General features: G+C 42.6%; 1 protein-coding gene across 2 annotated transcripts in view; it reads left to right on the top strand.

Moving 5' to 3' along the window:
• The window catches only part of LOC143033725 (neurotrophin 1-like), a 139181-nt gene that overhangs the window by 93263 nt on the left and 20918 nt on the right, over positions 1-25000 (top strand). For both annotated transcript variants that reach the window (XM_076199209.1, XM_076199208.1), the window contains one exon: positions 15031-15124. In XM_076199209.1, coding sequence (XP_076055324.1) covers positions 15031-15124 — 94 coding nt within the window. The remainder of the gene's footprint in view (positions 1-15030; positions 15125-25000) is intronic.

Here is a 25000-nt window from a genome sequence, read left to right as displayed (position 1 = left end):
AAGCACAAGCACATACGCACACACGCACACACGTACACACGCACACACACACACACACACACACGCACACACACACACACACACACACACACACACACACACACACACACACACACACACACACACACACACACACACACACACACACACACACACACACCTTAGATAAAAAATCTTCACATGGAAACAAATACACAGAAAATATGTATTTATGCACACACCCTCACACGCTCACAGGCACAGGCATACGCGCACACACATACGCACATACACACACTATTTGATCTTTCAGTGTTATTATTTGGCGAGAGAAAGAGACTGAGTAATTCTCTTGAATAGAGAGCAGAAATTTGAAAGTGAAACCTTTACAAAATCATCAAGGTTGTAAATGGGATCTATTTCTGAAGCAAGAAGGTCATATGGGAGTCGCTTGTCGGAACCAAAGATGACAAAGTGAGGCGACTCTGATATGGACCTATTGATGGCACTGTTAAAGCAAGACTGAATCATAGGGACATGGTGATCCCAGGAGAGATGGAGGTCAGAAGCGAGGTGTCGGAGAACATTGAGAATCTTTCTGTTTTGGCGTTCGACAAGGCCATTTGAACTGGGATGGTATGCAACTATTATATTACATTTTGTTATTTGAAAGGATTTGCAAATATTTGAAAGAATCTCATTGTTGAATTCCGTGCCATTGTCAGAGAGAAGAACTTTGGGAGTATTTCAACATGGGAACTTTACTTTGAATATGACCTTTATGGCTAGCACAAGAATGACAGGTGTCAATGTGGGCATGGATATCCTTTCTCATGGTAAGCCAAAAGTACTGAAGTCTGGCCTGTGTTAAGCATTTGTCTTTACCTGGATGTGCAGCAAGTGGAGAATCATGTAAAAAGAACAGAACTTCAGGTACTAAGTCAGAAGGAACTACGAGTTGTTGTACAATTCTGTTTGTTTCATGCTTGTTGGAAAGTGTGGTTTCGTGATAAAGAACGTCATCGACAAGTCTGAAGTGGTTCAAGGAGGTAGGGAAGTCTGTAAGATCTGATGTATCTCTTGACTCGAGAGAAAATATCACACGATTCCACATTGGGTCGGATCTTTGAGCTGCATGAATACGCGCATAAGTAAGAGTGACTGGCTGGGGGAGGGAATTGATAGCAGCAACATTTCTAGAAAGTGCGTCTGCAACATGGTTTGCTGATCCACGCACATATGAGAAGTTGGGATTGAATTCTTGAATGGTCAAGAACCAGCGAGCAAGTTTCCCGGACAAGTTCTTGCCTTTAAAAAGTTGAAGAAGTGCCTGGTGGTCTGAATGGACTGTGACAGGATAGCCTAGAATGATTTCCTTAAAATGTCGAAGAGCATATACGACAGTAAGAGCTTCAATTTCTGTTACAGAATAGCTACATTCAGTTTTGTTAAGGAGTCTGCTGGCAAAGTCAATAGGGCGAAGGTGTGTGTTTTGTAGTTGCATGAGGACAGCACCAAGACCTTGGAATGTAGCATCGGTGTAGGGAATAAAAGCTAAGTCATAGTTAGGGAAGGCTAAGACAGGAGCAGTGGTAAGGGCATTCTTTAAGTCTGCAAAAGTTTGTTCCTGGGCAGACGACCAGTGGAAAGGTACATCTTTCTTTAGTAGTGAAGTAAAAGGGGCTGCAATTTTTGAATAATTGCGGATGTTCCTACGGTAATATCCTGAAAGACCAAGAAAGGAGCGAAGGTGCTCAAGGTCCGTAGGACGAGGGGAGTCGGCAACAGCTTTGACTTTATCGGGAACAGTAAGAATGCCATCAGAAGTTAGTATATGTCCAAGAAAACGAATTTCTTTCTTAAGAAAGGAGCATTTGCTTAATTCGAGTTTTAGGTTGGCATCAGCATGACGAGAAAATACTTGTTGAAGGGTGTGAATGTGGTCTAGGATTGATTTGGAAGCTATTATGTTGTCATCCAAATACATAGACATTATCACCAAGTAAGCCATCAAGAACGGTGTGCACATAAGTCGTGTGAAGACAGAAGGAGCAGAGGTGAGACCCATAGCCAAGCGTTTGAATTGAAAATGACCAGAAGAGGTAGAGAAGGCTGTTACGGGTCGGCTTTCCGGAGCAAGAGGAATTTGGAAATAAATAGCCAGACATTAGGTCTAAAGTTGAAAAGACAGTGTTATTCTGACCAACAGAATGTAATATTTCTTTGAGAACAGGAATGGGCGTTCTTTCTGGAACAGTGATTTTGTTAAGCTCTCTAAAATCAACAACAGGGCGGAATGCACCATCTGGTTTGGGAGCAACAAATAGGGGAAAGTTCCACTCGGAAATGGACGGTTGAACGATATCCTGGGCAAGCATGTCTGCAATGAGCTTGTCCACAATCTTACGTTTACTATGCGGCAGTCTATAAGCCGGAATATAGCAAGGTTTAGAGCCATCACGAAGGGAAATGTGGCGGTGAATAAGGTCAGTAGAACCTAGGGATTCACCTGGCAAGGCAATGACATGACGAAAGGCATTGCATAAGGAAATTAAATCCTGTTGAGCATCAGGGAAATCAAGGGTTTTGAAGTGAGATGCTTCAACAGGAACCTGTGCATGAGGCACATCGGAGTTAATAGTACAAACTGGCAATGAAGAATTTTGGTCATCAATGACTTTTACTCTCGAAGGATACACGAGAAATTCACATAAGTTTGTACCAAGGTTGAGGTGGAGGGGAGCATTAGTGTCATTGGCAACTAGAAAAGAAGTATGACCTTTCTTGGAGGTAGTGCATAAGACTGAAGTCAGTGATATGCCTTTGACACGTGTGGATTCTGGCATACAGAGAACATCGCATTCCGGAGCTCGTAAAATGCGAAGCTGCACTTTGCAATACTCATGTGGTGGAAGAGTCACGATTCTTGTTAATACTGTTTGAGTAGTACGACACATTGTGGAAAGCACATCGGAAACAGGGGAGGAGGTAATTATTAATTCATCCAAGGAAGGAGAAATCTGGATTTCTGTCAGAGAGAATTCTGTAGCTGGGGAAGGACATTTGGTATTCCTTTTCCTTGATTTAGGCATGCGAGAAGAACGCAATCGTTTTGTACGGGTGGGAACTTTGAGCAAGGTAGGTTCACTAGAAGGAGGAAGTGAATTCTGAAGAGAAGGTTCAGATGATGGCTGTACAGTGTCCTGGGAAGTGGGAGCTAGAGGAGATAGGGAGGAAGTACTGTCTGTTTGAGTTGCCTGAATCTGGGTAGAGGGGGCAGGAGGAACAGCAACAGTGGGAACTGAAACAGTTGGCATGCTGTGGGAGGGGGAATTTGCAGAAGTGGGAAGTGCAGAAGGGGGTTTAGAAATAGTCGCCAAACGTAGGGCAGGAATGAAATGGCGACCGTAAGCAATGCCATGACAATGGGGGAAGACGCTAATTTTATATTGCTGCATAGTGTCTAGACCCAGAAGCACATCTGCAGGAAACTGTACTTCAGCCACATAAAGAGTGATTTGAATCACTGGACTTTGAGGATGGAGACTGATAGGAAGATCGATCTTACCTAAAACTGGAAATGGAACACAATCTACGTTAGTAACTTGGGGATCGGAAGGTTCCAAGATTGTAACATGCTTATAGGAAAGGCGGAGTTTGTTGAAGGTGGAAGAAGATATAATATTTACAGGAGAACCAGTATCTATGAAGAGAGATATAGGAATGGTATGTACAGTAGCAGGAATGGAAACAGTATGGGACCATGTGTTAGAGTTAGAAAGAGTACAAATGGGAAGGCACATGGGGGTGGGTGGTGGGGATGGGATATGCATGCTAGGAGGGTGTGTCCTGAGAGAAGGAGAAGGAGGTAGTCATTGAGGAGAAGAAGGGAAACTCCGACGGGAAGAGAAGGTCTTTTGAGAAGGGGTGGAGTTCAAAACACAACACTGCAGCTGTGCCATGTACGGGGCAATCTTTATCGGGAGGGGTGGCTAGACGAATAGCACAACGGTTTGCATAGTGTCCTGATTTCTTGCAATAGTAGCAAATGACCATGTGACGGGAGATGGATCTGTGTCTAGGAGGGGAGGTGTATCTGGTGCGAAAGGTTGATTTATGTCAAGAGGAAGATCTGGAAAGATGTGCAACAGATAATGCAGGCTTGGTGATAGGGGCTGGCTGGGCAACAATGTCTGTTAGTGTCTTTGGTGACACCTGAATCTGATAAGACAAAGTTGAGATTGTCATAGTTGGAGTGAATTGGATTGATTTAGTTTTGTTTAAAGTGTCTGGATGGAGAAGAGAAAAAATCGAAAGTATGCAAAGAGGGAAGCAACCTTGTTAAGGGAGATTTTGCCATCTGCATCAACCCAGTTGGAAGATTCCAGTGTGTATTTTAGTCGGGCCTTTAGATCTGATGCAAGTCCTGCAGCTTTTTCTTTTCTGACATAAGGTGGGGGGGGGAGTTGATTTGTAAAGCAAGGTCATATAGGGGAGTGAGAACACCAAGGGTGGTGTGTTGGCCAAAGTGAGATTTAATCAAGTCAGCATAAGCGGAATAACTAGTACATTCTTGAAACTCATCAGTCTGTAAAATATCACCAGCGATGGAGTCCAAATCAACAAAACCGTGGAGAACACCAATTTTTTCGTCATCAGTAGTGCATTTTCTGCGATTGATAGCAGCTTCGACGTTGTTCAGAAATGTACGGAATGGAAGATTTCTACCTGTGAATTTGGGTACGTCTGCTGTGTCGTGTACAATAGTCATAAGTTGTGGAACGGGGTTTTGTTGGGTTGAGGAAGAAGCCATGTTGGTAGGGCTCAAAGGCGGTGACAGGGACGGAGAAGAAGAAGGTAAAGGTGGAAGGTCGTTTAATGACACACTGAGTGAAGATAATAAGTCTGGGGAGGGAGGAGGCAAAGATGTTGATTCCGTGGATGAAAACAGAGGATTGAGGGAGTGGCTACGAAAAGGATCGTGAGGAAAGTCTGTCATACGTGAAATTTATACACTGCCAAAAAGTTGCCCACTTACCTTAGAAATAGTAAAAGACATCTTGAGATTTAGAGAAAAGATTGGTGGTATGGAAATACACAGGTGGAATGGAAGGGAAGTGGCTTGGCTGTAAACAGTAGAAGAGATTAGGAAAAGTACACAGAGAAGTATAATATAATATGGAATATTGTTAAATACATACAAATGCAATGAAATAATATAGAACGTATAATGAATTATGAAGAAAAATAATTGGAATAATTTGCTATATATATATACAAAATGCAGGTAAGTAATCGTATTGAAATAAAATCACTTGTAAAGAAGTTAATGTTCTGAATATAGCACACTAACTCTGTTTATCTTAATGAAAAAAATATCACTTGGAAACACACGAGTAAGAAATCAAGAGTTTGGATAAAGTCACTGATGAAGGAAGGGCTCACTAAACCGACTGGAATCGTCGTGGGACGTAGACGACGTCGGGAGGGTGCCGGTGAGTAGAGGAGAGGGCACGCCCGGGTAGACCGCTCTGGCGGAGGGTGTTGGTGAGCGGAAGGGGAGGAGAATCCGTGAGCTGGACGGATGAGCCGAAAGGAAATGGAGTCCTCTGGGTAGGCTCGGGATGCAGGAAACGGTGGTGGTAGGCCGCTTGGGTTCCGCGGTGGTGGAGGTGGTGGTGGAGGAGGAGGTCACGCTCAACAACTACGGCGGTGGTGGTTGGAAGTGGAAGGAGGTGACCTCGTTTGGCGTGAGGGCGCCAGAGCGGAAAGGATTTCAACGTTTCTGGGCCGGAAGTCCACTTGGGCGAAGTGTGGAGAAGTCCACTTGGGCGAAGTGAAGAAGAGGCCGGATGCTGCTTGCCCGTGTGGACGGGTGGAGAAGGACTCGAAGAAATCGATTGATTGACAGCGATATCCGATGTTGTGAGCGCAACTGTAGAGTGATTAACAGTTTCCTGTTTGGTGGGCTTACTGTTTGTTGGGTAACGGCGGCGAGCTTGGAGGGTGAGGGGTGAGAGTATGGAGAGAAAGCAGGGACGCGGTGGTACTCCCGATGAATGTGGGTGTGGAGATAGCGGTGGTGAGGTGCCCCTAGAAGGGAATTCTCGAACGCCGTTTGCAGGGCAGAGATATTCGAAGAGTAGGAAGGGGTCACAAAGGTCTGCACACTGTTGTAAGACACAACAGGGACGTCGGCAGAAGCTTGGAATGCACGTAGAAGCGGTAGAAGCTTGGAATCTTTGTGAAACACACGGTCGTAGATGCCCTTGCGTGGGTGGGAAAAATTTCACTTTCCCTTTTCGTCACTGTTCGTATCTCACTGCGCCACCATTTATTAGTTGTCCAATAAGGTGTAAAGGAAAACGCTCCAGGTATTTTTCAAAGTGTAATTGCACAGGTAATGTACAATATAAGTCTCTCACTCTCACTTCTTACACGTGACCTCAATCGAATGGTCGCTCGTCCGTGACTGTCTCTGACTGACGTCACGCTTACTCACGCTCGTTAGCGTCTCAAATTTAGTTGCCAATTTATTTGATTATTCCACAATCATTACTTGCACACAGAATTCAGCATATACAAAATATAATGTAATAATTCAAATCTTAATAGTATATTAATCTATCTCTCATTCATTCAACTTTTGTATACAAGAACAAAATGCTAATTAATTATTTAAACAGAAAATGGCAATTTGAATGTCCCTAGAAGCTTTACACTCACACGTATGCACGCACACACATACAAACACAATGACATCAATTTTTGCTGAACAGTACATCTACGCATAATGCTAACTGAATTAGAATACATTAGTGGTCTGGGTTCAAATCCTGCCCAGGGCTGAAATAATTTCAGTATCACTGCGCTTCGGGTCGTTACTCCAACTCTCGTGGTCGGGGTGCTGGGTGTGTGTGCGTGTAAGGTCACAGCATTATCTATAGATCGGTCATACAAGCTCTGAGCTCTCTTCAGGGAGGTAAATAGTTGTCGTTCACGAGTCCAGCACGTGATCCAAAGACCAAGGTGAACACACACACACACACACACACACACACACACACACACACACACACACACACACACACACACACACACACACACACACACACACACACACACACACACACACACACACATCCACACATGTTGTTGTGGCAAAGTAGCATGCAGTTGATACTTTAGGGTCTATATGGGGAGCCCCTACGGACCAGAGCCGCATATCATTTTGTCTGTGGTAGTGGAGGCTGTTGACAGAAATGATGACACTTTTATTACACTGCTATTGTCTCTCCGCTGTGCTGTCCCCCAACCCCTTGTTGCTGTCCTGTACTATTTCTCTGAATATTCATTTCCTTGTTTCGCCTACCCTGTGGTGGGGGAAAAGAATGCTGCCACCAAGTCTTCCCACTTGAATCGTAGGAGGCGAGAAAAACGGGACAGGGATTAGGACTAGGCATCCTTCTCCCTGTAGCCCCACAGGGGATATTCCTAAAAAAAAGTAAAGGCATAAGGGGGTCTAGGAGTTCTCCAACCAGTACCCTAAGGTTTGGGTCTTTAAATGTTCGTGGCTGTAGTACAGATGAGATTAAATGGGAAGATGGATGTGTTGGCTTTGAGTGAAACTAAGTTGAGAGGGAGGGCGAGTGTGAGTTTGGGAGTGTAGTTGGGAGGTTCTCAGGAGTGAAGAGAGGACGAGGGAGAGAAGAGGTGGCTATACTTGTAAGTGAAGAGATAGGTAAACGTGTAGTGAAGTGGAAGGAGGTTTCCTCAAGGTTGATGTGGATGAAGGTGAAACTGGGTAAGGAGATGTGAGTTTTTGTAAGTGCATATGAGCCTGGTAGTGAGAAGAGTGTAGAAGAAAGGAAGGATTTTTAGATGAATTTAAATGAGTGCATAGAGGGATTAGGGAGAAATGTAAATGTAGTAGTATTGGGAGACATTAATGCTAGGGTAGGAAATGAACAAATAGACCTGGTGTGGTTAGGAAATGTGGAGTTCCAGGAAAGAATCGTAGTGGAAAGTTGATGGTGGAGATGTGTCTAGAAAGAGAGTTGATGATAGTAAATACAGAGTTTAGAAAAAAAGTTAAGAATAAATGCATATGGGAGAGGGTGGTGGATGGAAGGTAGATAGTGCGTTCATGGACTACGTAGTGGTAGATAGGAGTATAATAGGAAGAGTCAAGGATGTACATGTTCAAAGGAGAGAGAGTGGGGGAATATCAGATAATTTTTTGGTGGAAGGTAAATTGACAGTGGAGGATAGATGGAGAAAGAGGAAAAGGACAAAAGGTAGGGAGGTGCTTAGAGTGAACTGCTCAAATGAGTGTTTGTTTAGAGAGGGTAGAATGCCTGAGGACTGGAGGAGTGCCTGTATAGTTCCACTTTACAAGGGAAAAGGGGACAAGTGTGAGTGCAGAAGTTTCAGAGGGATTAGCTTGTTGAATGTAGTTGGGAAGGCTTATGGGAGGATTTTGATTGAGAGGATTAGGAAAGGAACAGAGGGAGTAATTGGTGAAGGACAACGTGGGTTTAGGACAGGTAGAGGTTGCGTAGATCAGATTTTTGTGGTAAGACAGATAAGCGAGAAAGCTATAGGAAAAGTTAAGGATTTTTTTTTGTGTGTGTGGGGGGCTTTTATTGATCTGGAAAAGGCTTATGACAGGGTAGACAGGAAGGCACTGTGGGAGGTTTTGCAGATATACGGGATAGGAGGAAAGCTGTTAGGAGCTGTCAAGAGTTTTTTCAAGAGCAGTAGAGCGTGTGTAAGGATTAGAAATGGTGAGAGTGAGTGGTTCGAGGTAAAGTTGAGACTTCGTCAGGTATGTGTTATATCGCCTTGACTGTTCAATTTATACATGGATGGGGTGGTGTGAGAGGTGAATGCAGGGGTAGTGGGCCAGGGATTGGAGATGGTTAAAAAAAAAGAATAAAAATGAGAGATAAGCGAGTTGTTGTTTGCTGACGACACTGCGCTTGTAGCAGGATCAGAGGAGGGATTGAGGAAGTTAGTGACAGAGATTGGAAGGGTGTGCAAAAGAAGGAAGTTGAAGATATATGTGGGTAAAAAATAAGGTGGTGAGATGTGCAAGGGGAGAAAGGGGCAGCAGACTAGAAGTGAGTATTAAGGGAGAGAGACTGGAGGAAGTGGATAGTTTTAGATACTTGGGTGCGAATGTGGCAGGAAAGGGAGGAATGGAGGTGGAGGTAGAATGCAGATTGAGAGAAGTGAGTAAATGCCTTGGGGGGCTTAAAAAGTGTAATGAGAGATGGGAATGGTTGCTAAGAAAAGATTGTATGAAGGAGTGATTGTGCCAACAGCACTGTATGGGGCAGAAACATGGAATATAAGAGAGGAAGAGAGATGAAGTTTGAATGTGTTTGAGATGAGGTGCCCGAGAAGCATGATAGGGGTTACTAGGTTGGATAGAGTGAGAAATGAGGAGGTGAGTAGGATAACGGGGGTGGAAAGGGAGTTGGGAGATAGAGTTGATGAAAGAGTATTGGGGATGGTTTGGACACATGGAAAGAATGAGTGAAGAAAGACTAGTAAAAGAGGTGTGGAAGGCAGCTGTAGAAGGAATGAACTTACGGGAGCGACTTGGGATGAGATGGATGGATGGGGTAAAAGGGGCTTTGGGGAAGAGGTGAATGTCTGTTGAGGAAGGACGGAAGAGGACAGAAGACAGGGGTGAATGGAGAAAGGTTGTATATGGATGATGTTGTGATGCATGAGGTGGAATGGGTGGGGGATGGGGGGTGAGTTAGTATTTATGAGAAAAATTTGAGGTAGCCCGATGAAATTTCTCCCCGTCTTCTCCTTTTCTGCATGAGGGGACGGAGAGAGAGGGAGTCGCCGATTTAATGAAGCGGCCTTGCTGTGGGTATGCTGTGTCTTGCGACATTGTTTCTGACCCAGGGCAGTGGACAAGATGCAGGAATGACCCGTCATCCAGGAGGTGCCAGGATAAGAGGGAGGAAAGAGGGTGGAGAGGAGTGGAGTGTATTAGGGATGGAATGGGTGGGAGTAGTTTTTATGCCTTTGTTTTTTGGCTACCTCCCTTATAAGAAAAAAACACACAAAAACTTTTGGTATATGTATGTATGCACACACACACACACACACACACACACACACACACACACACACACACACACACACACACACACACACACACACACACACACACACACACACACACACACACACACACACACACACACACACACACACACACACACACACACACACATATATATACATATATGTGTGTGTGTGTGTATTCACCTTGGTCTTTGGATCGTGTGTTGGACTCGTGATCGCCAGCTATTTCCCTCCCGGAAGAGCTCAGAGCTTGTATGACCGATCTATGGGTAATGCTATGACCTCACACACACACACACACACACACACACACACACACACACACACACACACACACACACACACACACACACACACACACACACACACACACACACACACACACACACACACACACACACACACACACACACACACACACAACTTTCCACCCACGAGAGTCGGAGTAACGACACGAAGCGCAGCGATACCGAAATAATTTCGGCCCTGGGCAGGATTCGAACCAGGTACTGCCGCACCTCCGTACTGGCAGTCTAGTACTCTATCAACCGCGCCACCGAGTCGTGTGTGTGTGTGTGTGTGTGTGTGTGTGTGTGTGTGTGTGTGTGTGTGTGTGTGTGTGTGTGTGTGTGTGTGTGTGTGTGTGTGTGTGTGTGTGTGTGTGTGTGTGTGTATGTGTGTGTGTGTATTTACCTAGTTGTATTTTACGGGAAGGGGAGCTATGCTCGTGCTGTCCCGTCTTCATATCTCATTTCATCTAAACTATTTTTTAAATTCATGTATTGTTTTTGCACACACCACTTTCTCATCTAACTTGTTCCAACTGTCTATTACTCTGTGAGGAAAGCTGTTTTTTTCAGATCTCTTCTATAGCTGTCTTTCTTGATTTTCTTTCCGTGTCCTCTTGTATTTCTATCATCCCATTTTATTAGATTCTCTCTATCAATAATTTCTATGCCTTTCATGATTCTTCAAATAGCTATCAAATCTCCTCTCTCTCTTCTTTGCTCTAGTGTCTGTAGCTCAAGTTTTGCTAGTCTCTCTTCATATGATAGTTTTGAGAGTGTTGGTGCCAATTTTGTAATTGTTCTTTGTATTCTTTAATTTTTTTTTTATACATTTTTTTGTACTTCGTGACCACATCGATATTGCATATTCCAATCTTGGTCTTATCAGAGTGATTAGAATTTTCTTCACCATTTCTTCATCCAGGTATGTAAATGCCACTTTGATTGTTCTTATTAAATTATAAGTTTCTCCAAAAATCTTATTTATATGTTTCTCAGGTGACATATTATAACAATGACTCCCAGGTCCTTCTCATTTTCTACTTTTTTTTTTATTCCTTCTTCTCCCAATTTATATGATCCTGTTATTCTGTTTTTGCTTTTTCCAAATTCTATTATACTACACTTTTTTGTATTGAACTCCATCTCCCACTTCCTACTCCATTCCCATACTTTATTTAGATCACTCTGTAATAACTCACAATCTTCATCCGTGTTCACTTTTTTATAACAGTTTTGCATCATCTGCAAAGAAGCTCATATAACTTTCATTTTCTTCATCGATATCATTAATATATATAGCAAACATTATTGGGGCCAGAACTGTTCCTTGTGGAACACCACTTATTACTTCATCCCATTTTGAATGTTTGTCTCTTATAACTACTCTCATTTTTCTTTCTTGCAAAAAGTATTCCATCCATTTAAGCAGTTTGCCCTGTATTCCTCCTTCAGTTTCTAATTTCTTAAGCAACTTCTTATGTGGTACTTTGTCAAAAGCTTTTTTTAGGTCTCTTTCTTGTATCATATCTATTAGCCTTGAATAGAAACATATAAAATTTGTGACGCATGATCGTCCTTGTCTGAATCCAAATCGCCTTGGATTTAGCACGTTGTTTTTTTCTAAACATTTTACCCATCTAATTTTGATTATTCTTTCACAAATTTTTGCTATTGTACTTGTTAGAGAGACTGGTCTATAGTTGGTAGTGTCTTCTTTATTTCCTCCTATATATATAGGTACTATATTTGCTTTTTTCCAATCTTTTGGAACTTTTCCTTCTTTCAAGGAACTGTTTATTATGCTATGTATTTTGTCTGCCAGTTCATTCCTGCATTCTTTCAAAATCCAGTTTGCTATTTCATCTGGTCCATGCGATTTTCTGACATCAAGATTACTCAAGTGTTTCATTATTTCATTCTTTGTTACTTCTATTTATTTCATAGGAGGGACTTTCTCTTTCCATTCGATCTCTTCAGGTTGTATGTTCTCCCTTGTAAACACTGATTTAAAATGCTTGTTCATAATTTCCGCCATTTCTATTTCCTCTGTGTATTCAAATCCTCCTTGTCTTAATTTCTCCAAATCTTGTTTGTTTTTCAGTTTGTTGTTTACAAATCTGTAGAATAGTTTTGGTTGATCTTTACATTTTTCTATGACATCTTTTTCATATTTTCTCTTTTCCTCTCTGCAAACTTGTACATTTTCATTTCTATAACAAGTATATATTTTCCATTTTTCAGGTCTTTTGTCTTTCTCCCATTTGGTCCAAGCTTTATCTCTTTTGTCTTTTAACTCCCTACAACTTTTGTTGTACCAGCACTTTACATATTTTTTTTTCTTGTTTTTGTCTTGGGACATACTTTTCCACTCTTTTTTTTTTTTTTTTTTTTGTCAAAATATTCCATTTCTCTTCCACTATTGTTTCTTCTTTGTATATTCCTTCCCAGTTTTCTTTTTGAAAGAATTCTCTTATTTTATCAAAATTTGTTTTTTCATACATCATTCTTCCTTTTCTATATTGTTCATTTCTTTTCATGTATTTTTCCTCATTTAGTTCCAGTTCAATCAATATGTGGTCACTTTCACTTATTGGTGTTTTATATTCAATCTTTTCCACTATTCTAGGTTCAGATGTGACTATTAGGTCTAGTCTCGATGATTCTTCTTCATTTCTATACCTAGTGTTCTCCTGTATCCACTGTGTCATTGTATGGTCAATAATCATCTCGAGTAGAACATTTCCCCATGAGCCGTTTCCACCCTTTACTGTCATCTCTTCCCAGCAGACTTCTTTGCAATTAAAGTCGCCCATCATAACTATTCTTCCTCCATCTTCCATTATCTTATTTAATGTTATCCTTGTGTCTTCTAACATACTTTTATGTTCACTCTCTTCCCACGAGGCTGTTTTTGGAGGCACATAATTTATCACAAATTTTCTGCTCTTCTTATCTCTGTCTTCCACTTCGATCATAATCATCTCTACTGTATTCTTTCCATATGTGACACACCTCACGTTTATATCCTTCTTAGTCAGGAACATAACTCCACCCCCTTGCTTTGTCTCTCTGTTTCTAATCTAATAGTTATATGCACCATGTCCTACATTGTTGGGTGGTAGTGGATCTTTTAATTTCGTTTCTACAATTCCCATTATGTCCGGTTCTTTTTCCTTCAGATAATCATTCAGCTCATTCAATCCTGTTATTAATCCATCTATATTTGTGTAAGACACTCTTATTTTTCTGCCACTTCCATTGTATTCTCTGTTTTCCTTTTGTTTTTCTCTAGTATGTCGTATTTCCTTACTTTCATATTCACTACTCTCCAATAGAATTTCTCTTTTTCTGACTCTATTCTCTTCTCGTTTTATTTCCTTAGCTTCATGTTTTTTCATTTTTTCCTCATCTCTTTCCTCTTTATTCATTTCTCTTTTTATCCATACCTTTTTATATTGTTCACTTGCTGCTAGTTTCCCTGTTTTTGCTAAGATATTCTCTGCCGTCGTTTGTGACCTGAATTTAATCTTAATTGGTCTGGTCCTATCTTTACTATACTTTCCGAGACTATACATCTCTTCAATTTGTTTCATGATTTCAGGTTCATCTTCCTGAACTAATTCTAGTAAACTGCTTACTTTTTCTTTTTCCTCATTGATTCTTGTGGTTCTATTTAGGTTATGTTTCTCTTCCATTCCTAATATAATTATACATTTCTTTTTATCTGCTAAGTCTCTTACTATATTCTCCTTCTGTCTTATCACTTTAATAACTGAGTCTTCAGTTTGTTCTTTCATTTGCTGTTTAATTATGTCAGTAAATGCAACTTTACTGTTTTCTTGGATTTTTTCCAACCCTGTGCTTCTTTTGACATGGCCTCTTTGTTGTCTTTATTATTCCTCTTTAATTCTTCATTCTCCTCTTTTACTTCTTTTAACTCTCTTTTTCATTCTTCTATTTCATTAGTTAAGGTTTTGTTCACCTTCTCTAGTTCTTCCAATTTTTCAACTCTCTGCGCAATCTTTGCTATGTTACCGAACCTATTCTCCCAATGTTCGGTCATTTGTTCAAGTTTTTCCTCTAGTCTTGCTAGTCGGGGGAGGTTGGTATCCGCCCCCCCCCATTAAATCCCTGGAAATTATTATCATCACCTTCCATTGTGCTGCTCTTATCTATATTTCTAATCATTATATTTTTGTTAATCCCTTCACCAAAATCATCGGTCCTTCTCTTGTTTACAAGACACCTGGCCTCCTGGACCAAGTCCTCCCCCTCCTCATTTCCTTCCATTTTCCTCAGTAATCCCTCCTCTTCTCCTTTTTCCTCACATTCCCATTGCACCACGAGCTTTCCCCTTCCCTGTAAATACAATAAGATACTTCCATTGCGTTGAGATCCACGAACATTTCACTTTTTCTTCAGAACTCCAATCTTCGCCGTCCATCCGACGAAAGTGTGTGTGTGTGTGTGTGTGTGTGTGTGTGTGTGTGTGTGTGTGTGTGTGTGTGTGTGTGTGTGTGTGCATTTGTGTAAGGGCGAGTAACTAGATGTGTCCTTATTACTATAATGTGCACATCTATATGCTGTACAGTAAACACAATTAGTTCGATGTTTAATGATATTTCTTCCTCCTTTTTTCTTCCTAATTCAGTGGATCCAGTGTTAACACCAGCGATGACTCCAAACTCGAGACCTGGATGTTCCTTCGACTTCAGCCCATGCAGATATGATGAGAGCTACCCCAGGTACGTTACAATGAACCTGAAGGTAATAAAAGGAAGTTAAAGTAGCAATGACACAGATGTCTGCAATGAAGAAACCTACAAACACCAAATAATACAGAAATATACAAAGAGTAAAATATTAAAATTCCAGAAACGAAGCATATGTATAAATTAACGCCCTGGTATTTTGTTTATATTCTTGTATTTCCTGTCATCTATCCAACTAATGAAAACCTTTTTATCCTTTCCCAATCATCCGGTGATTTCATTCGAAGGGTGAACAGATATATCCAGACACAAACACATGGATATAAACAGCCACAAATATACAAAGGCTGAAATTTAAACGGTGTATTTAGATATCTCAAAAGAAACTAGTCACTATATGATTTTTAAGTACTGAAGAAAATAAGGTTAAAGTAAGATTAACTGTCAACAACTTCTCCTTGTAGCCCCACAGGGGGACATTCCTAAAAGAAAAAGTAAAGGCATAAGAGGGTCTGGGAGTTTTCCGACCAGCACCCTAAGGTTTGGGTCTTTTAATGTGCGTGGATGTGGTACAGATGGGAGTAAAAGGGAAGAGATAGGTAGTATGTTTGTGAGAAGAAAGATGGATGTATTGGCTTTGAGTGAAACTAAGTTGAAAGGGAAGGGTGAGTGTAAGTTTGGGAGTGTAAGTGGGAGGTTATCAGGAGTGAAGAGAGGGCGAGGGAGGGAAGGGGTGGCTATTCTAGTAAGTGAAGAGATAGGTAAACGTGTAGTGGAGTGGAAGGAGGTTTTCTCAGAGATAATGTGATGGGAAAGGAGATGTGGGTCTTTGTAAGTGCATATGGGCCTGGCAGTGAGAAGAGTGTAAAAGAAAGGGAGGCCTTTTGGATAGATTTAAATGAGTGCATAGAGGATTTAGGGAGAAATGTCAATGTAATAGTACTGGGAGACCTTAATGTTAGGGTAGGAAATGGCCCAATTGATGGAGTGGTTGGGAAATGTGGAGTTCCAGGAAAGAATCGTTGTGAAGAGTTGATGGTGGAAATGTGTCTAGAAAGAGAGTTGATGATAGCAAATACAGTGTTTCGGAAGAATGTCAAGCATAAGTACACATGGGAGAGGGTGGTGGATGGAAGGGTGGTAGATAGAGCGTTAATGTATTATGTAGTGGTAAATAGGATTATGATAGGAAGAGTTAAGGATGTACATGTGCTAAGGGGAGAGGGTGGGGGAATATCAGATAATTTTTTTGGTGGAAGGTAAGTTGAGAGTGGAGGATAGATGGAGGAAGAGGAAAGGGACAAAAGGTAGGGAGGTGCTTAGAGTGAACTCTTTGAATGAAAAGGGAAAGGAGAAGGAGTACAAGAAGCTGAGGGAGGAGTGGGAGGGAGTGAAGGATAGAGTAGAGCTAGGTGTGGAGGAGGAGTGGGGACGGTTCTAGGAGGGAGTCACAAAGTGTGCAAGGATGGTGTGTGGAACAAGAGGGACAGGAGGAAATAGAAGGAAGGGTAGTGAATGGTGGGATGAGGAAAAAAGAAGGTTGTAGAAGAGAAGAAACGAGCTTTCACAGATTGGTTACAAAATAGGACAAGAGAGTCATATGAGAGGTACAAAGAAAAGAAAAGGGAAGTAAAGCAAAAAGTAAAGGATCAAAGAGGAGAGCAGATGTGAAGTGGGGTAAGAGTATGGCAGAAAATTTTGAAAGTAATAAAAAGATGTTTTGGAAAGAAATTAAGAGAGGAAGAGAAGGCGAATCAAGTAGAGCAGAAAAGGTAAAAGGTGCAGATGGAGAGATGATAATGGAAGAGAAGGCAGTAAGGGGAAGATGGGCAGAATATTTTAGGGAGTTGCTAAATGTGAAGGAGGATAGGGAGGGGAAAATAGTTGCAGTGGGAAATGCTAAGAAAATGACCGTGATGAGTGAGGAAAATGGAGGAGAAATAAAGAAGGATGAAGTGAAGGCAGTTGTTAAGATGAAAGCAGGTAAGGCACCTGGTCTGGATGGATGCCATGCAGAATGTCTGAAAAAAGTAGGTATAGTGATGGTGGACTGGCTGGTGAGGTTATTTAATGTTTGCTGGAGAGAGGGTAGAGTGCCAGAGGGATTAGCTTGTTAAGTGTAGTTGGGAAGGCTTATGGGAGGATCTTGATTGAGAGGATTAGGAGAGGAAGAGAGGGAGTAATTGGTGAGGAACAGTATGGATTTAGGATGGGTAGAGGTTGTGTAAATCAGATCTTTGTGGTAAAACAGATATGTGAGAAAGCTATAGGAAAGGGGAAGGATGTTTTTTTTTGGCTTTTATGGATCTGGAAAAGGCTTACGATAGGGTAGACAGAAAGGCACTGTGGGGGTTATGCATATATACGGGATAGGAGGAAAGCTTCAAGAAGCTGTCAAGAGTTTTTATGAGAGTAGTAGAGCTTGTGTCAGGATTAGAAATGGAGAGAATGAGTGGTTCGAGGTAAAGGTGGGACTTCGTCAGGGATGCGTCATGTCGCCCTGGATGTTCAATCTTTACATGGATGGGGTAGTGCGAGAGGTAAATGCAAGGGTAGTGGGTCAGGGATTGGAGATGGTTAAAGAAAATGGGGGAAAGTGGGAGGTGAGCCAGCTGTTGTTTGCGGACGACACTGCGCTTGTGGCAGGATCGGAGGAGGGATTGAGGAAGTTGGTGACAGAGATTGGGAGAACATGTGATAGAAGAAAGCTGAAGATAAATGTGGGTAAAAGTGAGGTGATGAGATGTACAAGGGGTGAAAGTGGCAGCAGACTGGAAGTGAGCATTAAGGGAGAGCGACTGGAGGAAGTGGATAGTTTTAGATACTTGGGTGCAAATGTGGCAGGAAAAGGTGGAGTGAAGGTGGAGGTAGAATGTAGATTGAGAGAAGCGAGTAAATGCCTTGGTGGATTAAAGAGTGTAATGAGGAATAGACATTTGAGAATGGATGCTAAGAGGAGACTGTGTGAAGGAGTGATTGTGCCAACAGCACTGTATGGGGCAGAAACATGGAACATAAGAGAGGAAGAGAGAAGGAGTTTGAATGTGTTTGAGATGAGGTGTCTGAGAAGTATGATGGGGGTTACTAGGCTAGATAGAGTGAGAAATGAGGAGTTGAGGAGGAGAACAGGGGTGGAAAGGGAGTTGGGAGATAGGGTTGATGAAAGAGTATTGGGATGGTTTGGACACATGCAAAGAATGAGTGAAGAAAGACTGGTAAAAGAGGTATGGAAGGCAGATGTGGAGGGAGTGAACATGAGGGGACGTCCTAGGATGAGGTGGATGGATGGGGTGAAGGGGGCTTTGGGGAAGAGGGGAATGTCTGTTGAGAAAGGACGGGAGAGGACAGTAGATAGGGGTGAATGGAGAATGGTTGTATATGGATGATGTTGTGATGCATGAGGTGGAATGGGCGGGGGGATGGGGGTGAGGTAGTATGTGTGAGCAAAATTTGACGCAGCCCGAAGGGATTTCTCCCCCTCTTCTCCTTTTATGCATGGGGGTACGGAGAGGGGGGTCGCCGATTTAATGAAACGGCCTTGCTGTGGATGTGCTGTGTCTTGCGACACTGCTTCTGACCCAGGGCAGTGGACAAGGTGCAGGGATGACCCGTCATCAAGGAGGTGCTAAGATGAGAGGGAGGGTGGAGGGGTGTGGAGTGTATTCAGGGATGAAATGGGTGGGGATGATTTTATGCCTTTTTCTTTTTGGCTACCTCCCTTGTAAGGGGGAAATGCCTTGGTATATGATGATGAAGCATATATAATTATGTCGCCCAGGCTTTTCAACTTATACATGGATGGGGTAGTGCGAGAGATAAATGCAAGGGTAGTGGGTCAGGGGATTGGAGATGGTTAAAGAAAATGGAGAAAAGTGGGAGGTGAGCCAGCTGTTGTTTGCGGACGACAATGCGCTTGTGGCAGAATCGGAGGGATTGAGAAATTTGGTGACAGAGTTTGGGAGAGCATGTGATAGAAGAAAGCTAAAGATAAATGTGGGTAAAAGTAAGGTGATGAGATGTACAAGGGGTGAAAGTGGCAGTAGACTGGAAGTGAGCATTAAGGGAGAGCGACTGGAGGAAGTGGATAGTTTTAGATACTTGGGTGCAAATGTGGCAGGAAAAGGTGGAGTGAAGGTAGAGGTAGAATGTAGATTGAGAGAAGCGAGTAAATGCCTTGGTGGATTAAAGAGTGTAATGAAGAATAGACATTTGAGAATGGATGCTAAGAGGAGACTGTGTGAAGGAGTGATTGTGCCAACAGCACTGTATGGGGCAGAAACATGGAACATAAGAGAGGAAGAGAGAAGGAGTTTGAATGTGTTTGAGATGAGGTATCTGAGAAGTATGATGGGGGTTACTAGGCTAGATAGAGTGAGAAATGAGGAGTTGAGGAGGAGAACAGGGGTGGAAAGGGAGTTGGGAGATAGGGTTGATGATAGAGTATTGGGATGGTTTGGACACATGGAAAGAATGAGTGAAGAAAGACTGGTAAAAGAGGTATGGAAGGCAGATGTGGAGGGAGTGAACATGAGGGGCGTCCTAGGATGAGGTGGATGGATGGGGTGAAGGGGGCTTTGGGGAAGAGGGGAATGTCTGTTGAGGAAGGACAGGAGAGGGCAGAAGACAGGGGTGAATGGAGAATGGTTGCATATGGATGATGTTGTGATGCATGAGGTGGAATGGGCGGGGGGATGGGGGGTGAGGTAGTATGTGTGAGCAAAATTTGACGCAGCACGAAGGGATTTCTCCCCTCTTCTCCTTTTATGCAATGGGGGGACGAAGAGGGGGGGGGGCGCCGATTTAATGAAGCGGCCTTGCTGTGGATGTGCTGTGTCTTGCGACACTGCTTCTGACCTAGGGCAGTGGACAGGGTGCAGGGATGACCCGTCATCAAGGAGGTGCTAAGATGGGAGGGAGGGTGGAGGGGTGTGGAGTGTATTCAGGGATGGATTGGGTGGGAATGATTTTATGCCTTTTCCTTTTTGGCTACCTCCCTTGTAAGGGGGAAAATGCCTTGGTATATGTATGTATGTATGTATATATATATATATATATATATATATATATATATATATATACATATATACATATATACCTTGATTCGGTATTTGAGCTAGAGGAAGGAGAGCATGTTTACAATGGATGTGCCAGAGAAATTATTCAGAGGAATGTAAGATATTTAAAGCTTACACACCGTTTGACAGAAAATCATATTTGAGTAAGAGGTGTCCAACGCATGAATGTGAGATTAGTTGTTTAATTACTTTAGGAAATCACATCAAAGGCTTTAGCTCATTTTGATCTGAGAGGGCCTCTTCAAAGCATGTACTGAGAAAGTGCAAGCTAGTTTATAAAACTTGCTGGCTTATGGTTTAATCTTTTTTAACTCTAGAGTTCTTTATGATAAAAAAGTAAATGCTTATGGGATTAATTTAGAGGAACAGAATGAGGTACTGGATAAAATGTTAATGATTATAAACCAATGAAATTCTGTGGTAGTAGAAGAAGGTTTTTATCAGTTTCAGAAAGGGCCTATCTTTGCCCAGATTGTATGAATTAATAAAACAGAACTACCATGTGTCTTACATACCAACTTATAGATTAAACCAGGATGGGTTGGAATATTATTTTTTGCATGTCTTCGACAAATGGGTATTTGTTATGAATATCCGTCACCAGTTGCTCTGAAGTACAGAATTAGAACTTATTTCCTTGGAAAGGAAATAGAACTTATTGGAGGTAACCATAACAGTGAGAAATGTCAAGATGATGTAAACATGTCAGAAGGGTCTTTCTCTACAATGGATTCCATTAACCAAGTCACAGTAAATGACTAAGGAACAGTCTCTGCAGCGAGAGCTAACACTTTCTGCAATGTTGTTTGCTTCATTAGAACTTATGGATTCTGTACAGGAAAATGATAAAAAAGTGATCCAATTGATAGCGAACAGTCTGCGGTATGTGAGTGGGTACATTACCTACAAGTTCCTCCAGTATCAGGGTCTAATGTTCCATGCAGTGACAATACTTGGATAGGGTTGGCTGGTTGAGAAAAGGGAAAGCTGATGGCATCCAGTGAAGAATTTTTTGAAAAATTAAAAAATATGGTAAGTCTGTTCAAATGTCACCACTGTGAGAATGAGCTACAGTTTGGTCATGTATGTAAATATGCCATTTGATGTATTGGCTGCATGTTATTGTGGCAAAGTAGCATGCAGTTAGGGTCTATATGGGGCGCCCCTACTGACCAGAGCCACACATACTTTTGTCTGTGATAGAGGAAGACTGTTAATAGAGAAATGATGACACTTTTATTATACTACGACTGTCCCTCCGTTATGCTGTCCCCCCCAACCCCTTGTTACTGTCCTGTACCATTTCTCTCTCTGAATATTCATTTCCTTTTTTTCGCCTACCTTGTGGTGGGGGAAAAGAATGATGCTCTGATTCTTACGAGGCGACAAAAAATGGGACAGGGATAGGACTAGGAATCCTGCCACCTGTAGCACCAAAGGGGCATTCCCCCCAAAAAAGTAAAGGCATAAAAGGGTCTAGGAGTTTTCCAACCAGTACCCTAAGGTTTGGGTCTTTTAATGTGCGTGGATGTGGTACAGATGAGAGTAAAAGGGAAGAGATAGGCAGTATGTTTGTGAGAAGAAAGATGGATGTGTTGGTATTAAATGAAACTAAGATGTAAGGGAGGGGCGAGTGTGAGTTTGGGAGAGGACGAGAGAGAGAAGTGGTGGCTATACTAGTAAATGAAAAGATAGGTAAGCGTGGAAGGAGGTTTCTTCAAGGCTGATGTGGATTAAGGTGAAGCTGGGAAGGGGGATGTGGGTTTTTGTAAGTGCGTATGGCCTGGTAGTGAGAAGAGCGTAGAGGAAAGGGAGGCTTTTTGGATGAATTTAAATGAGTGCATAGAGGGATTAGGGAGAAATGTCAATGTAGTGGTGTTGGGAGACCTTAATGCTAGGGTAGGAAAGGAACCAATTGACGGAGTGATTGGGAAGTATGGAGTTCCAGGAAAAATTTGTAGTGAAGAGTTGATGGTGGAGATGTGTCTAGAAAGAGGGTTGATGATAGCAAATACAGTGTTTAGGGAAAAAGTCAAGCATGAGTACACATGGTAGAGGGTGGTGGATGGAAGGGTGGTAGATAGAGCGTTAATGGACTATAAAGTGGTAACCAGGAGTATAGTAGGGAGGGAGAGAGTGGGGGAATATCAGATAATTTTTTGGTGGAGGGTAAATTGAGAGTAGAGAATAGGTGCCTGTATAGTTCCACTTTACAAGGGAAAGGGGGACAAGTGTGAGTGTAGTGGTTTCAGAGGGATCATCTTGTAAGAGTAGTTGGGAAGGCTTATGGGAGGGTCTTGATTGAGCGGATTAGGAGAGGAAAAGAGGGAGTAATTGGTGAGGAACAGTGTGGGTTTATGACAGGTAGGGGTTGTGTAGATCAGATTTTTGTGGTAAGACAGATATGTGAGAAAGCCATAGGAAAAGTTAAGGATGTATTTTGGGCTTTTATGGATCTGACAGGATAGACAGGAAGGCACTGTGGGAGGTTATTGCAGATACACGGGATAGGAGGAAAGCTGTTAGGAGCTGTCAAGAGTTTTTACGAAAGCAGTAGAGCTTGTGTTAGGATTAGAAATGGTGAGAGAGAGTGGTTTGAGGTAAAGGTGGGACTTCGTCAGGGATGTGTTATGTCGCCTTGACTGTTCAATCTATATATGGATGTGGTGGGGCGAGAGGTGAATGCAGGGGTAGTGGGTCAGTTTTAAGGAAAATGGATAAAACTGGGAGATAAGCGAGTTGTTGTTTGCTGACGACGCTGGGCTTGTAGCAGGATCAGAGGAGGGATTGAGGAAGTTAGTGACAGAGATTGGAAGGGTGTGCAAAGGAAGGAAGTTGAAGATAAATGTGGGTAAAAAATAAGGTGGTGAGATGTGCAAGGGGAGAAAGGGGCAGCAGACTAGAAATGAATATTAAGGGGGAGAGACTGGAGGAAGTGAATAGTTTTAGATACTTGGGTGCAAATGTGGCTTAAAAGGAGGAGTGGAGGTGGAGGTAGAATGCAGATTGAGAGAAGTGAGTAAATGCCTTGGGGGGCTTAAAAAGTGTAATGAGAAATGGGAATGGATGCTAAGAGGAGATTGTATGAAGGAGTGATTGTGCCGACACCACTGTATGGGGCAGAAACATGGAATATAATAGAGGAAGAGAGAAGGGGTTTGAATGTGTTTGAGATGAAATGCCTGAGAGGTATGATGGGGGTTACTAGGCTAGATAGTGAGAAATGAGGAGGTGAGTAGGATAACGGGGGTGGAAAGGGAGTTGGGAGATAGGGTTGATGAAAGAGTATTGGGGATGGTTTGGACACATGGAAAGAATTAATGAAGAAAGATTAGTATAGGAGGTGTGGAAGGCAGATGTGGAAGGCAGATGTGGAAGGAGTGAACATACGGGGGCGACCTAGGATGAGATGGATGGATGGGGTAAAATGGGCATTGGGAAAGAGGGGAATGTCTGTTGAGGAAGGACGGGAGAGGTGAATGGGGTGAATGGAGTAGGGTTGTGTATGGATGATGCTGTGATGCATGAGGGGGAGCGGGTGGGGGATGGGTGGTGAGGGAGTTTGTATGAGAAATAAACTGACGCAGCCAGAAGGGATTTCTCCCTGTGTTCTCCTTTTGTACATGAGGGGACGGAGAGGGGGGTTCGCCGATTTAATGAAGCGGCCTTGCTGTGGATGTGCTGTGTCCTGCGACATTGTTTCTGACCCAGGAGAATGGACAAGATGCAGGCATGACCCGTTACCCAGGGGGTGCCAAGATAAGAGTGAGGGAAAAAGGTAGAGGGGAGTGGAGTATGTAGGGGATGGAATGGGTGGGAGTGGTTTCTATGCCTTTGTTTTTGGCTACCTCCCGTGTAAGGGGGAAGAAAGCCTTTGGTATATGTATGTATGTTTTCTTTCTTGCTACATGTTCTTCAGAACACTTGTTTTAAACAAGGTTATCAGTTCGACAAGGAGGCAAAGTAAAATATTATAAAACTTGCAAAATAAGCCAAATAGAACATCGAAAATTTCGAAACACTACGGTATAACAGCATGTACTCATTTGTTCTTTCAGTCTAAATAATGATAAAAATAAAGTAGTAACTTTTCAACTAATCTTTATTTCCTGGTGTTTTGAATGGGCTGAGAAAAGCCTCTGTAAGTGTGATGTCTGTTTGTGTCTATTGAGTGCTGACCGCCGGTGCCCTTCATGTGACGTCATGGCCACGCGGCAACGGTGTGGTCTGTGATACCTGCTAGTCTGTCTATCTTGGCCTTGACGAAGCACGATAAACATTGTGGGTCACGGGATGAATCACACACAGACACACACTCGAGCGCACGCCCGAGGACAAACGTCTCTTACAGCTCCATATCTTGAGATTTCTAGCCTCACGCCTCGGTCAGTCATGGATTGCCGAAAATTAAAATTCATCACACGGCACTTTCCTCGGGTCGAACCGACGCCGCGACCCTAGCGCACACTAAAGTCAGTAAGTTATTAGCGTGGTTAGAGTGGTACACACAGTGATACTAACTTCTTCAGAATCGTCGATATTCAACGTGCCCTTTGGGCAGCACATACATGCACACGTACACGCACATACGCTCGCGCGGAGGGGGAAGGGTACGGGATGCTATAGACTGACCCTTGTTCTTTAGGCCTATTGGCATTTCCAGCACCTTTCTTCGCAATTTATTGATTTAATAAATATATTTTGCCACGTTCATTTTCATATAAGGCCTAGAAGAAGCTGTCCTTTATCACAGTACATACCTCCGACTCTCTCCTCATCGCAGCTCTTTTAATCACTAGAGGGGCAGATCGACGCATCCACTCGGCACGACTGT

The sequence above is a fragment of the Oratosquilla oratoria genome, chromosome 16 (genome assembly GCF_046742065.1).
Source record: "Oratosquilla oratoria isolate Oo_2021 chromosome 16, ASM4674206v1, whole genome shotgun sequence".
NCBI classification, from domain to species: domain Eukaryota; kingdom Metazoa; phylum Arthropoda; class Malacostraca; order Stomatopoda; family Squillidae; genus Oratosquilla; species Oratosquilla oratoria.
Note: the sequence above shows the minus strand (reverse complement) of the source record. Positions and strands in the feature narration are given on the sequence as shown.